This window comes from Saccopteryx bilineata, chromosome 7 (genome assembly GCF_036850765.1).
Source record: "Saccopteryx bilineata isolate mSacBil1 chromosome 7, mSacBil1_pri_phased_curated, whole genome shotgun sequence".
NCBI lineage: Eukaryota > Metazoa > Chordata > Mammalia > Chiroptera > Emballonuridae > Saccopteryx > Saccopteryx bilineata.
In genome coordinates this window covers 89,000,597-89,016,033 of record NC_089496.1, presented here as the reverse complement: position 1 = coordinate 89,016,033, position 15,437 = coordinate 89,000,597, and the positions used below count along the sequence as shown (strand labels likewise).

Here is a 15,437-nt window from a genome sequence, read left to right as displayed (position 1 = left end):
ACGCTGGAACCTTAGTGAGAAGAGACTAATCCACGATGGAGACATTTCATTTCAGAGTCCAGAGAACTCTGGACTTTCCTACCATTCTTTTTAATGTGTTGAGACTTTGCTTCTTTTTTTTAAAAAAGGTCAAACTTTACATTTATTCTAGCCCAGTTGGGGATTAGTGATAATCAATTCCCACTGAAATCATGCAGAGATGGTAAGTGGAGTTTACCTTCTCTGGAAATGAACTTCTACTTACCTGATTATTTCTGTTACAATGAACTGGTAAATGACCCCCAGGGCTGAGAGATGTGACTGACTCAAGTTTTTCAGACCACTTAACTTCATTCCCATTTCCATCAGCAACAGAGGACAACTTGGGGAATATCCTGGACGGAGCCAATATCCTGGACAGAGCCAATGGCTCCAGGGCGCAGGGCCCGCCTCGATCTTCAGCACAGTCTTAGACACTCTCTCCCACTGAACCTAGATGGGCGAGCAAACCCTGGGCACCAATGAGTATTCAACAGCTCTCACTTTAGAACAGCAGCATATAACAGAAGGGCTAGGAAAGTTATGGCTATTGGACAATATTTTTAAACAGCTTAAAATCCACGTTTCTTTAGTATCTGACCTGTGTGTTTTTCAGGGCTAATGGTCCCCTGACTCATCTGTAGCAAAATCCTCAATCAATCAAAAAGGCATTAATAGTCAACACAATAGACAAGGAACTATGATAAGGGACTAGATAGAAAATATTTCTTTGAAGCATTTGGGTGGTTGCAAAGGAAATTATATTCAGAAAATATTTCCTAGGCAAAGACGTATCATTACACTGGGAAATATTTTCTGAATACAACCTGGAACTAAAAACTTAAAAGCACTCATAAAGCAGGAAAGGAAAAATGCATAGGCATAACCTGCCCCTTAATATAGAATAATAATAACATTCAGTCTGGCGCATTACAGGAAGAGGATACTGGACACCGTTTTGCAAATCAGAGGGTAAAGACGGCTTGCTCTCGCCCTTGCCCTTTGCTGAACTAAAGGTAGCCTGGCTTTGTGGTTACTTGCAACTGGCTCCCATTCTTATGTTTCGACAGCAGCCAGTATCAAGGGGCTTTCATTTACCCAGTTGCTTGGATCAGGACTGGAAACAATGGGCCTGACAGCTCAGCTCTGCAAGGAAAGTTGACCGTACTGTGGCCTGGGTGGGGAGCCTTGATGCGGTGCCCGTGCCACCAGAAATGGCTGGTGCAGTCTGCCCCACCCCAGGAAACAAGCTGGGCACATGCCGACGGTCCGTGCTCCCAAGTTGGATGGCACACATGCCCTGCGCCTGCAGCCCATACAGCAGCCTTTTAGGTGGCCGGGTCGGCCTGGCCCGTGCCAAGGACCATTTGTTTATGTTCTTCACCAACTCCCGGAGAAATTTTATTGGTTGGCAGAGAGTGGAGAGCAAATAAGACCAGAAGGAAGAAGACAAAGAAAGAGAAGGCAGTTTCTGCCCAGTAATAAACCCTGTGTGCCAAACTTCACCCTGCATTGCTCTCTCTGGCAGCTTTGCCCTTTGTAAATACTGGGTTTGGGAAAAGCAGAAGGAAGGTTCTGCAGTGCAAGATTGAGATGATTAGCTTTATTTTTGAGAAATGATATTTACTGGCCTAAATGGAAAAGAAATCAACTTTTACTCTTGACCACCCCTTAAGCTACTCTGATCATGGTCTTGTCAAAGGCATAGGAGCCTGGGTGCTCGCAGGCCCTCAGGAGGGAACCAGGGACGTGAACCCTTTTGCACAACACGCCGAGCAGCTCGGCTCTCGTCCGGGGAAAGTGGGTAGTATTTCCGTAGGCTGAGCCTTCCCAGTGATTGAAGATGAAGTACAATGCTTTTTATTACACATCTAATTGTTAATGAGAGGAAATGCAATCAGCAACTCCTTTCCACACTCTACATGGAATCGAGGAGACTGCTGAGTCCGGGAAAGATGTGGCCATTGATGGAGCCCAGGAAATTTCTGCCCTCCCCCCCACTTGGGGAGTGTTTTAGAAGGACAAGAGAGAAGAGTTGCAAATATGATGAGAGTACCATATCTGAGAACTCATCTTTGTCATGCAGGGTCACTTGCAGCAAAAGCCTCGGTTTGACATTTTAACTGAACAGCATTTACTCTTCCAAGTGTTGCATTTTCTAGCTGATGTGCCTCATGCTAACTGAGGACACTCTCTTCATACTCCTTCTTAGGTGGAGCAGAGACACAGGCTGAAGGGGCGTGGAGGGAGGGGGCAGGGTCAGACACAGAGAAAAGAGACGGAAGGATCTTCTGGTGTGCCCGCTCTCGTCTCTCTCTCACCCCCGAGGCTGTCCCGACAGCTGTCTCCTACGCCAGGTGGGGCTGCGCTGATCTCGGCAGGTGCTGGCACTGCTGTAGTTCACAGGGAGACACTGGATGCTGTCTGGCTGGAAGTTGTATCCCCCGCTCCCCTAGAAGTGGGTCTCTCCCAGCAGGTTGTATAGGGAAACGATAGTAGTTCTTCTGCTTAACAGCAAAGCAAGAGAGATTCTGGCAAAACACTAAATATATTTATAAGTCATCTTTGTCTGGAACCAAATGAGGAAAAAAACAGGTGCAGAGGGGAAAGGAGGGAAAGTGAGGTGAGGTTTAAGAGTTGCAATCATTCACGAAAGATAAAAAGACATCTTCTGATAGCAGCACGGAAGCAGTCAGCTGTGCTGAGTAGACCCTCCCGAGTCAACTGCAGACCAACTGTGTCCCAGCAGGAGTCTCAAAGGCCCCCTCCTCGGCTTGTCCGGGGAAAGTGGGTAGTATTTTGATTGTTACTGTTGTTGCTCATCCTGATGTTGGCAGATACTTTAAATACCGCAACTTTAATGAGTCCTGTGTGAAAACAGAGCAAACAGTCATTAGTCCCTTTCTCTGTTCTTCTCATTTGCTCTGAGAAAAAGAATATTAACTTAGCTGTCAACTGAAAGAAAGGCTCAGAGGTCCCTCTTAATGCCTGCTCTTAGCTTCTGCTAAAGGCTACACGGCCTGTTTGGGGCTTGACAGGGGGGTCATGGACATGTTGAAGGCCACAGTGCTCACACAGAGTGACCCTGATGTCTTGAGATTCAGAGTGACTATGGTGGGTGTAGCATCAAACTTCTGCCTGCTCCCTATAAAGGTACAGCAGGCGAAGACAGCTCTGAAGTTCTGGCCCTGAGTGGCCTTCAAAGACAGATGTGTAGGTGTGGCTGGACATGTGGCCTGGAGATTAAGGCCGAGGCTGGGACTACAAACACACATCTGAGAGTCATCTCCGCTGAGATGAGAGTGAAGCCCTGGGAAGAGATAAGCAGCCAGAGAAGGGAGTGCAGAGAAAGAAGAAAAGCCCAAGATAGCATCTCAGGGGACGTGCATGTTTTAGGGGTGAGAGGGTAGGGAGACATACGCCACAAGAGCACCTGGAAGAATATTAAATGTGGCAAAATACATGTACTCAGGAGCAGGAAATTTTGGCAGAAGGAGGGGATAGATAACATGATGGCTACAATATTAATACTAATAAACTACTTTTTACTAAGGGCTTATTAGGTGCTAGGCATCGTACCAAGTGCTAAGAATTTTACATATAACATTGCAGCAGCCCTCACAACAGGTCTGTGAGTGTGTACTGCAGCCGTCCTTTTAATAATCAGGAAAGCAGGGCTCTGGGAAGTTATGTGTCCAGCGGGGGACAGCTGGGACTCGGCTGAGGAGGCCGAGGGGTGAGGACACAGCGTGTCCTCTGTGAGAAGTGAGCACTGAAACGGGCCCAGCAGGCCACGGACCACCCCACTCGGAAGAACGACTGTAAAAAGATATGCAGAAAAGTGTACTGATGTGTACATCTGCCACAAGCACTGAGGCAAGTGCGGGAAATGAGGAATAAAAATGCTCCCCAGAAGTAGTGCAGTTTTCCCAAACCAGTGAGAACTTAATATATTTATCTGAATTGGTGAGGACATCAGGTATGATCTGAATATATCATGAAATTGATAAAAGAGGAATTTTAGGGTCTTTTCCTATCTCAGAGGGAGCCTGACTTGAATGGGAGAATACATGGAGTTCTCATCAACTCCAGGGCTATTTTCATGGTCAAAGGACAGTTTTTTTCCATTTTTAGAGGGGGTGGAAAGAGGGGACAAGAATAAAAAAGGCTACCTTTTATAATCCAGTGACACTGACAAGGCAGAGCTGTGAGTAGTCAGCATATTTCACCATGAGATTTTCCCATTCACACATTAGATTATCTACCTGTTTTAAAGGGTCTTTTTTATAGGTGCTGGTTTATCTGGGAACCACAAAGCCACAGGCTTTTGGGTCATTACTTTTAGTTTTGAAACCGATTCAAATCTCTTTCCCTTTTTTCCTTCTTTCCTTTTGTTCGTACTTTCTTTACAACCCTATCAGACACCCGGGACAGGAAGTACTTGCTTTACTGCACAAGGGTCATTAAATCAGGTTCAAGAGTCATCTAGAACCGAGGCTGGCTACCCTGACGAAGGCAGCATCCGACCGCAGCCCTGGCCCTGCCTCATGCTGTCAGCTTTCCTTGCTTTACAGCAGTGGTCCCCAATCCCTGGCCGTGGACCGGTACCGGTACTAGTCCGTGGGCCATTTGGTACCGGTTCACAGAGAAAGAATAAATAACTTACATTATTTCCATTTTAATTATATTTAAGTCTGAACAATGTTTTATTTTTAAAAAATGACCAGATTCCCTCTGTTATATCCGCTAAGACTCACTCTTGATGCTTGTCTTGGTCACGTGATACATTTATCGGTCCCATCCTAAAGGCTGGTCCGTGGCCCAAAAAAAGGTTGGGGACCACTGCTTTAAAGGACTTGGAAAGATACAGGGCGTGACAAGCCTCTAGAACTAGCAACACCTTTCAGCCAACATCTCATCTCCTACCCACAGGGCCAGGTACACAATTCTTTTTCATACCTGGGCAAGTATGAGGTCAGTGCACGATTATTTATCTGGAGATATAGGTGTATGTTCGAGAAGGGGAGCGGGGTGGTTCAGCTTGGGCAGTCGGATCGTTTAGAAAATCCCAGATGAGGATTGTGTCGTCATGTGAACTACTGACAATCTGGAATTCGTCAAACTGGAGTCGGAAAACTCTTCCAGAATGCTCCTAAAGAAGCAGAAATGGAAACTTCTGAACTACTCAAAATCAAAAAGACACAAATTCAGCAACATGTTAAAGGAGTCTATAGAAAGGCTATCTTATGCTGATAATTTTCTCTACCAGTTAGCTGTTTCAAGAATACAGAGAGGCCCTGGCCGGTTGGCTCAGTGGTAGAGTGTCGGCCTGGCGTGCAGAAGTCCTGGGTTCGATTCCCAGCCAGGGCACACAAGAGAAGCGCCCATCTGCTTCTCCACCCTTCCTCCTCTCTTTCCTCTCTGTCTCTCTCTTCCCCTTCCACAGCCAAGGCTCCATTGGAGCAAAGATGGCCCAGGCGCTGGGGATGGCTCCATGGCCTCTGCCTCAGGCGCTAGACTGGCTCTGGTCGCAACAGAGCGATGCCCCGGATGGGCAGAGCATCGCCCCCTGGTGGGCGTGCCGGGTGGATCCCGGTCGGGCGCTTGTGGGAGTCTGTCTGACTGCCTCCCTGTTTCCAGCTTCAGAAAAATACAAAAAAAAAAAAAAAAAAAAAAGAATACAGAGAAAAAAACAATTTGGATTAAAGGTAAAATGGAAAGTCAAATACTGGGCAGCTGATTTCATGCACAAAGTAATACTCATTAGAGCTAAGATATGTCAAATAGTATAGTATGCTAGTTTCTCATTGCTAACTCTTCTAGGTTTGGGCTGAACCTCAGTACCTCCCTGGCCTTCTCCTCTCTGTACCTCTAGGATTCTTCTACAATCAGAGGCTCAGAATTGGTGAGCAGTAAGTGGTGTTGGTAATATTGATCGATCAACTCTCCCCATATTGTAAAAGTAGTGACCACCACCCTGATCACCTCCAGCATTCCACAAGGCACTCTCACGCTCCTTCCTAGTTCAGTTCTGCCTTTACCCCAGTGCTGTCATCAATTCATTCTTCCTGTACTTCAGGTTCATATAAATAAACTCATAACACATGTATTCCTTCTTCCTGGTTTCTTTCACTCAACAGTATAAGATTCCTCTCTGTTACTGCGTGTAATAGTAGTTCATTCTTTTTGCTTTTCAAATTACTGGCTGATATTCCATTATATGATCACACTACAATTCATTATCTCCAGTGGCGGACATAGAGACTAGCTGTAGTTTTGACTATTATAATAAACTTGCTACAAACAGGGATGTACATGTGTTTTGATGGATATGTGCTCTCATTTCACCTAGGAGTAGAACTGTAGGCCCATAGAGCAGGTACACTTGGCTTTAGCAGAGATGGCACAACAGTTTTTAAAAAGTTGTATCAATTTATATTCCTACTAGTTCTGTATCAGAGCTCCAGTTTCACATCTTCAACAAACTGATATTGTCAATCTTTTAAGTTTTAGCTATTTTGATAGATTTGTAGTGGTATTTTATTGGAGTTTTAATTTGCATTTTTCTTTTTGAAGTTGAAACGGTTCCCCCCATCTCTAGTTTGCTAAGAGTTTATCATGAATAAATATTGGATTTTGCCAAATGCCTTTTCTGTATCTATTGATACTAATCATCTGATTTTTCTTCTTTAGACTTTTGATGTGATGGATTACACTAACTGATTTTTAAATATTATACTTGTTTTGCATAAATTATACTTGTTTTGCATAACTGGAATAAATCCCACTTGGTCATGGTGTGTAAATCTTTTAATACACTGTTAAATTCAATTTGCCAATTTATTTTTTTTGAAGCAAGAGGAGGTAGTGAGACAGACCCCGCATGTGCCCCAACTGGAATCCATTTGGCAATCCCCATCTAAGGCTGATGCTCCAATCAACTGAGCTATTTTTAGTGCCCGAAGCTGACATGCTCGGACCAACTGAGCTATCCTCTGCACCTGGGGCCAATGCTTGAACCAGGTGAGCCACTGGCTGTGAGAGGAGAAGAGAAAGAAAAGGGGGGGGGCAGGGGAAGAGAAGCAGATGGTTGCTCTTTTTGCATACCCCGATTGGGGATCGAACCCGGTATTCTGCATGCTGGGCCAATGCTCTATCCACTAAGCCAACTGGCCCAGGCCAAGTTGTATACTTTAAATATGTTCACTTTATTGCATGTCAATTATATTTCAATAAATCTGTTTTTAAAAACTTAACTCAGCTTGACCAGGCAGTGGCGCAGTGGATAGAACGTCAAACTGGGATGCAGAGGACCCAGGTTCGAGACCCGGAGGTCGCCAGCTTGAGTGCAGGCTCATCTGGCTTGAGCAAAAGCTCACCAGCTTGGACCCAAGGTCGCTGGCTAAAGCAAGGGGTTACTCGGTCTGCTGAAAGCCCACGGTCAAGGCACATATGAGAAAGCAATCAATGAACAACTAAGGTGTCAAAAACGAAAAACTGATGATTGATGCTTCTCATCTCTCCTTTCTTGTCTGTCTGTCCCTATCTATTCCTCTCTCTAACTCTATCTCTGTCCCTGTATTAAAACAACAACAATAACAAAAACTTAACTCAATAAATGAGGATAAGATTTGGACCTTCATAAAAGAAGCCCATAAAAAGACATTCTACACCATTAGTTACTACAAAAATGTAAATTAAAACTATAACCACTACAGCCTGACCAGGCAGTGGCACAATGGATGAAATGTTGGCCTAAGACACTGAGGACCAAGATTCAAGCCTTAGATCACCAGCTTGAGTGCAGACTCATCTGGCTTGAATGCTGGCTTACCAGCTTGAATGCGGGGTTACTAGCTTGAGTTCAGAGGTCACTGGCTTGCATTGCAGTCCAAGGTTGTTGGCTTGAGCCCAAGGTTGCTGGCTTGAACAAGGGGTCACTGGCTTGGCTAGAGCCCCTTGGTCAAGGCACACATGAACAACTAAGGTGCCGCAACTATGATTTGATGCTTCTCACCTCTCTCCCTTCCTGTCTGTCTCTCTCATTAAAAACAAAATAAAAAAACTATTAACTACTTTATACTTACTCAAATGGCTATAATTTTTCAAAAAACTGACAATACTAAGTGCTGTCAAGGATGTGGGAAAATGGGATTCTCGTACAGTTAGTGGGAATATATATAATACAGCATGCATTTGCAAACTTCCCAAATGCCACTTTGGAAAACAGCTTAATAGTTCTTTTAAATTTAAACATACACTTATAATAGGACCCAGAAAAATTATACTTCTAGGTATTTACCCAAGAAAAATAAAAACAATATGGATATATAAAAACCTGGGGAATGTTTTCAGTATCACCCAAAACTAAAAAATTCCAAATGTTCTTAAATTGGTAAATGAATAACCAAAATGGTTCATACACACAATGGATTACTACTCACCAATAAAAATACCCAAAGTATCAACACATGCAACAACATGGCTACATCTTCAATGACGTGAAAAGAGCCAAAGGCAAAATGCTACATATTGTATGATTTAATTTATATGATGTTCATGAAAGAGCAAAACTATGTAGGGACAGAACGAAGATGAATAGTTGCTAGGGGTGACTTTAAGGCACATAATTTTGCAGGGTGATGGAAATTTTCTATAACTTGATTATGGTATTTATACATCTGAAAACTTTATAAAAGCAAACTAAAAACAGACAAATTTTGCTGTATGAAAGTTATATTTTAAAAACCTGGCTTTAAATAATTGTAAATGAAAGTACCCATTTTAAAAAACGTGTGAAACACGAAGGTAAAGCACATTTGGTGCTGAAAGAATGAGCTTTAAATATAACAAGGAAAACAAAGAATGTATCTCTTTTTTCCAGAGCAGAGAGAGACTGCCTAACTGTTGAGCCAGGTTTCAGAATACCAAGGATTCAAATGCTTGTTGTCATCTTTTCTCTGAGTTGTGCAAAAGACTCTTAACTTCCTGAGTGCCTCACCTAATCTTTTTTGTTTAACTTTTATTTATTTATTTTAGAGAGAGAGGAAGGGAGAGAAAAAGAAACATCGATTTGTTGTTCCACTTATTTATGCACCGACTGGTTGATGCTTGTATGTGCCCTGACCCAGGATTGAACCCACAACCTTGGCATATTGTAATGATGCTCTAACCAACTGAGCTACCTGGCCAGGGCTCTAATCTTCTTCTTCTAATAGGCGCAGCTTTTTTTTTTTTTTTCCTGAAGTGAGAAGCGAGGAGGCAGACAGACTCCCGCATGCGCCCAACCAGGATCCACCCAGCATGCCCACCAGGGGATGATGCTCTGCCCATGTGGGGCATTGCTCCATTGAGACCGGAGCTATTCTAGAGCCTAAGGCAGAGGTCATGGAGCCATCCTCAGCGCCTGGGCCAACTTTGCTCCAATGGAGTCTTGGCTGTGGGAGGAGAAGAGAGAGATAGAGAGAATGGAGAGGGGGAAGGGTGGAGAAGCAGATGGGCGCTTCTCCTGTGTGCCCTGACCAGGAATTGAACCCAGGACTTCCACAAGCTGGCTGATGCTCTACCACTGAGCCAACCAGCCAGGGCCTAATAGATGCAGCTTTTAACCTTAGGACATTTTCTAATCCAGGCCTTGGCAAACACCATGATAAAAAATTTAGTGCTTTTGAAGGTGACATTAGTCCTTTTGAGTCACTTCTTTTCCCAGATGTCAAGATGTTCAGGCCAAGGGTATACAAGTAATAAAAGAAGATGGGATTCAAGTTGCTGGAGGCAGCATGCCTTAAATAGGATGCAGAGCTAAGGGGCTGATCAGGAGGTTCATGCAGACTCCCATGGCACTTTTTGTAGGCACAGGTGTGCAGGTCCTCAGATTCTGGACAGGTTCCAATTTGAGTAATTATGTTCCTACTCCCTAAGCACCTCCTACTGTTTCTGGTGGGTACAGAATTCTTATTCACTTCCTGTACTCAACTGATGTGTAGAGTTGCTGTGCAGCTGTTAAACAGCTGCCACATTTCTCTCTGTATATAGTCTCTAAAGCACTTCTGGATGAAAGGCACTATATAAACATATTTTACTGTCATGTATTGGTTGCCTTTCTACTTAGTAGCAGGTTTTGAGAGGTTCTAACTATCAAATGCAGATTTTTTTCTTTAGAGGGATAGACAGGAAGGGGAAAGAGATGAGAAGCATCAATTCTTCGTTGTGGCATCTTAGTTCTTCATTGATTGCTTTCTCACATGTGCCTTGACTGGGGGGACTCCAGCTGAGCCAGTGACCCCTTGCTCAAGCCAGCAGCCCTGGGCTTCAAGCCAGCAACATCAGGGTTTCGGGCCTGGGACCTCAGTGTCCCAGGCTGACACTCTATCCACTGTGCCACCACCTGGTCAGGCTATCAAATTTATATTTGTATTTCACAGCACATCAATGTTTAATTTCTTCTCTTTCTTACTCCCCAATGCCCTTTAAACAATAAGACTCTTACCACAAGGGTCCGTAGACACAGAGTCCCTGCAGGAGCACGGGGGTCCAAAGCTGCTACAAGATCCCACACTTTAATTTTTCTAAAGATCAAAAAGGGGACAGAAATCTTAGTTAAAGGAAAATTTAGGGAGCACCAGAAGAAGAGCAAAAAGTCATGGCAATAAATATGTATGGTGAATATACGTTACACGATACACGCAGCTCACAGGAATACTTAAGCACTTTTCTGTTTTATAGATTTGGTTCTTATATTCATTCTTGGATAGAAGTTACTGTTATTAACAGGGGAAAATGTACATGATTAACCAAAAACTAGAAACAGGTTAGCTTTAACCAAACTGATGTAGATAGGGAACGGTAAAGTTACACCGTACTTTGGGGATAAGAGATGTTCTACATTAGACCTCTTACTAATATTAGAGATCACTTAGACCTAGAAACCTGTAACTCCGAGGCGTTTCCTTTTTGGTCAGTTCTAAGTATGGCACAGGTTCCATGTACCAGAGGGCTGGGGTCCATTTAAAAGTTCTGGAGTTTATATAAACAAATCCTCGTATTTTGATTTAAATAAGAAAAGTTTTGTCCTTCTAAAAATTAATTATAAGTCATATCTCCTCATGGTAAATAGACAAAGCCCAAGAAAGGTAGGTACAGATAAAATCACGGGGGTGAGAAAACAGCCTTGAAGCTGGCTGGAACATGCCATCACAGCCTGAACAATTTCCCAAGGGTAAGAGTGAAGGCTGACTCAAAGAAGAAGAGCAGGTGTGCTATACTTCCTATTGCTTAAATTATCTTAATATATCAGTATATGCAGTTCATACAGTAAGACAACGTGGTTTAAGTTAGCTTCTGATATTTAAAAAGCTGTCAGTATTTGAACTATAGCTTTGTATTCCCCCAAATCAGGTATCTTGACAAGAAGAAATGATAAAGAGGCCTGCATAAGTGAATATACTTTTGTAAGAATTTACTACGTGCTTAGCATCGCTAGACATGGGATCCATTCACATCATGAATGGATTCTGTACTCACTGAAAATGACTAAACTTGTAACTAAAATGCCAGAAGGGGAGACAAGGGAGCTGCACTTTTTAGAATCATTCAAAGATATCAAAATTTAAGGTACTACCCCAGTTAAGTACCATAAATACTGCCTTCCAATGCTTTAGATTTATTAGTAAGTCACTATTTTATCTGCATATCTTTTTATACTGGATTTGTCTGGTTCTTTGATTTATAGGGAAAAACAGATAAATATATAACCCAAATCTAAAATATCAATAATCATGAGCAAACAAGTACAACTTATTTGGGAAGAATATTTTTGAAAAGGTGAGGTAAATACATAGATTAGACATAAGAACTATTATATTGGGTCCTTTCTGTGAAATCCATAATCTTTTAGAAATAAGGGAAGGTTATATTTAATATACTAAGGCAGCAGAGATTCAGATGAGATGCAAACTTACCCATCATAGGCCCCACTGACTATCCTTTTGTTATCAAATCGAATACAGCGCACCAATTCCTCATGGCCTTCTAACACTCGCAAACATGCACCACATTCTATGTCCCATAACCTGGAGAAGAAAATTGAGTCAAGTGAATTTTCATGTATTCTTTCCTAAGCTTGGAATTTTATAATAATATACTTTGGCCCAAGCCAGTTGGCTCAGTCGAGTGTTGACCCGGCGTGCGGATGTCCTGGGTTCAGTCCTCAGAGCACATAAGAGAAGCAACCATATGCTCCTCTCCCTACCCTCTCCCACTTCTCTCCCTCTTCCACTCCCACAGCCAGTGGTTCACTTGGTTCAAGCATTGGCTTCGGTGCTGAGGATAGGTAGGTTGGTCCCAGCATGTAGCCTCAGGAGTGAAAAATAGCTCAGTTGATTCAAGCATTGGCCCCAGTAGGGGGGGTTGGTGGGTGGATCCTAGTTGGGGGTCATGCAAGAGTCTACCTCCCCTCCTCTCACTTAAAAAATTTAACATACTTCAATGTCTTTAAAAAAAAATCCACAGAAATAAGATAAATTAACATACAAAAAATGTATCACTTTCAATTGATTTATTTTCTTTCTGTCATATAACTGAGGTAGAAAAACGTATGATTTAGGTTCAAACATAGTATATATTTTCAAAGCACAATGCTTTATATAATTCTGTAACCAGGGTCTCTAAGGCATAAAAAGAATGAATTTAATGCACTAATTGCCTGTGAAGGAAATGACCAAGCCAAGAAAAGTAATGCTTCTTGAAATCACCAATGAAAACATGAAGGCTGTCAGTGACATCCGCCCTCACAAAGCAGGTCTACCTCTTTCACAAAGGACACTCCGCTTTCACCCACTGTCCAGGATAGTCTTTCTCATATAATGAAAATGCAAAGTCAGTTCTCAAAATTTTTATGTATTAACATACAAAATACTGTATGCTTTCCAAATGCTTTCTAGGAATAATTTCCTTAAATATAGTAAAGGCTTTATCTGTTGCTTTTTAAAATGGCCTTTTCGGCCCTGGCCGGTTGGCTCAGCGGTAGAGCGTCGGCCTGGCGTGCGGGGGACCCGGGTTCGATTCCCGGCCACGGCACATAGGAGAAGCGCCCATTTGCTTCTCCACCCCCCCCCTTCCTCTCTGTCTCTCTCTTCCCCTCCCGCAGCCAAGGCTCCATTAGAGCAAAGATGGCCCGGGCGCTGGGGATGGCTTCTTGGCCTCTGCCCCAGGCGCTAGAGTGGCTCTGGTCGCGGCAGAGCGAGGTCCCGGAGGGGCAGAGCATCGCCCCCTGGTGGGCAGAGCGTTGCCCCTGGTGGGCGTGCTGGGTAGATCCCGGTCGGGCGCATGCGGGAGTCTGACTGTCTCTCCCCGTTTCCAGCTTCAGAAAAATACAAATAAAATGGCCTTTTCATCCTCTTAATACCTCTTTGAAGGAACAGAGAGGATTGATATATCATCCAAATACAATTCATATCTGTGTTGTGCATCTTTGTGAAGGAAAAATACCAGCAATACTTCACTTTGTGGATTCCTTATAATTCCAAAGACCGGTAACTCCCTGGCCAATCATGCAACGCTAAGAAAATAAAATGCACTATTTCTAGTAGGGATACAAATCTGTTTCTTTTTTTTTAAACCAGTGGCAGAGCAAAACAGCCTTTAGCTATTTATTAGCACTTTCCAACTGTGGACAGGTGAAATTTAAAGAGAAGGGCTTTCAGCCTCAATCTGCTTATCTCTCTTGCCCATTTCCTCATTCAAGCAATACCTTTTAAATAGGTCTATCTGGTGATAAAACTATTACAGAAAGGAAACACATCAACAAAAGGCTTTGCTATGCTCTCTGCTTGGGGCAAACTTTTGACCTACAAGAAGCTATAGAAAAGAAAGGCCATTTTATTATAAAGATAACACAGTTGAAGATCTGTTTGAACTGTGCACAAATAATAAATGGCAGGATAATATTAATCCCTTCTGGGCAAGGGCACCTGATACTCACCTGATAGTGTTGTCAGATGAGCCACTAACGACCAGCCTGTCTCTGTATTGCAAACAGGCGATGCCGCGTTTATGTCCATTTAAGGTCCTTACAAATTCACAAGTACTTGTGTTCCATACCTGAAACAGAAGATGGTATCTGGTAGTTGATTTGATGTTTTCACTTGTAAAATCTATGGCAAATGGAGTTTTTTTTTGTGTGTGTGTGACAGAGATAGAGAGAGACAGAGAGGGACAGACAGAGACAGACAGGAAGGGAAAGAGACGAGAAGCATCAATTCTTCTTTGCAGCACCTTAGTTGTTCATTGATTATTTTCTTATATGTATCTTGACTAGGCTGCTACAGCAGAGCCTTGCTCAAGCCGGCAACCTTGGGCTTCAAGCCAGTGACCATGTGGTCATGTCTAGGATCCCACGCTCAAGTCAGTGACCCTGTGCTCAAGCTGGTGAGCCTGTGCTCAAGTCAGCGACCTCGGGTTTCGAACCTGGGTCCTCTAAGTCCCATTCTGACACTATCCAATGTGCCACCGCCTGGTCAGGCAGGTGGAGTTTTTAAGAAGCAGAAAATAGGACTGAACCAAGTCAACTTGGTAATACAGGGCTAATTTGTAGCCTGCTACTATCACATGAGGATTCTTCAAATTGATTTACTCCTGTGGCATTAGTCTGGTTTTACAAATTTAATTTACCCCTGCCGTTCTTACACTCACCATTATGTACAACAGCAATTTTCAACCTTTTTCATCTCATGGCACACATAAACTAATAACTAAAATTCTGTGGCACACCAAAAAAGAAATATATTTTTTGCTAATCTGACAAAAAAAAAGTTGACAATTCACAGCTAACATCATACTCAATGGGCAAAAACTAAAACATTTCCCTTAAGATCACGAACAAGACAAGGATATCTCCTTTCACCACTCCTATTTAACATATAGTACTGGGAGTCCTATCCACAGCAATCAGGCAAGAAGAAAAAAAAGGCACCCAAATTGGAAAGGAGAAAGTAAACTGTCATTATTTGCAGATGACATGACAGTGTACATAGAAAACCCGAAAGACTCCACAAAACCTGCTAGATCTAACATATGAATTTGGCAAAGTAGCAGGATACAAAATTAATATTCAGAAATCGGTGGCATATTTATACACCAATAATGAACTATCAGAAAGAAAAATTAAGAAAACAATCCCATTTACTATTTCAACAACAACAAAAAATAAGGTACCTAGGGATCAATTTAACCAAGAAGTTAAAAGACCTGTATCCAGAAAATTATACATGATTGAAGAAGAAATTGAGGAAGATACAAATTAGTGGAAGCATATACTATGTTCCTGGATAGAAAAAATTAATATAATTAAAATGTCCATACTACCCAAAGCAATCTATAGATTTAATGCAATTCCTATTAAAATACCATTAGCATATTTC

The 15,437-nt window shown here is 42.7% G+C and overlaps 1 protein-coding gene across 5 annotated transcripts in view; it reads right to left on the bottom strand.

The window, feature by feature from the left end:
• Positions 1-431: 431 nt before the first annotated feature.
• Positions 432-15,437, bottom strand: part of BTRC (beta-transducin repeat containing E3 ubiquitin protein ligase) — a 207,707-nt gene continuing 192,701 nt past the window's right edge. For all 5 annotated transcript variants that reach the window (XM_066240283.1, XM_066240285.1, XM_066240286.1 and 2 more), the window contains 5 exons: positions 14,000-14,118; positions 11,979-12,089; positions 10,508-10,586; positions 4,978-5,170; positions 432-2,885 (listed from right to left, as the gene is read on the bottom strand). In XM_066240283.1, the coding sequence (XP_066096380.1) occupies positions 5,009-5,170; positions 10,508-10,586; positions 11,979-12,089; positions 14,000-14,118 (471 nt within the window). In that variant the 3' untranslated portion in view covers positions 432-2,885; positions 4,978-5,008. The remainder of the gene's footprint in view (positions 2,886-4,977; positions 5,171-10,507; positions 10,587-11,978; positions 12,090-13,999; positions 14,119-15,437) is intronic.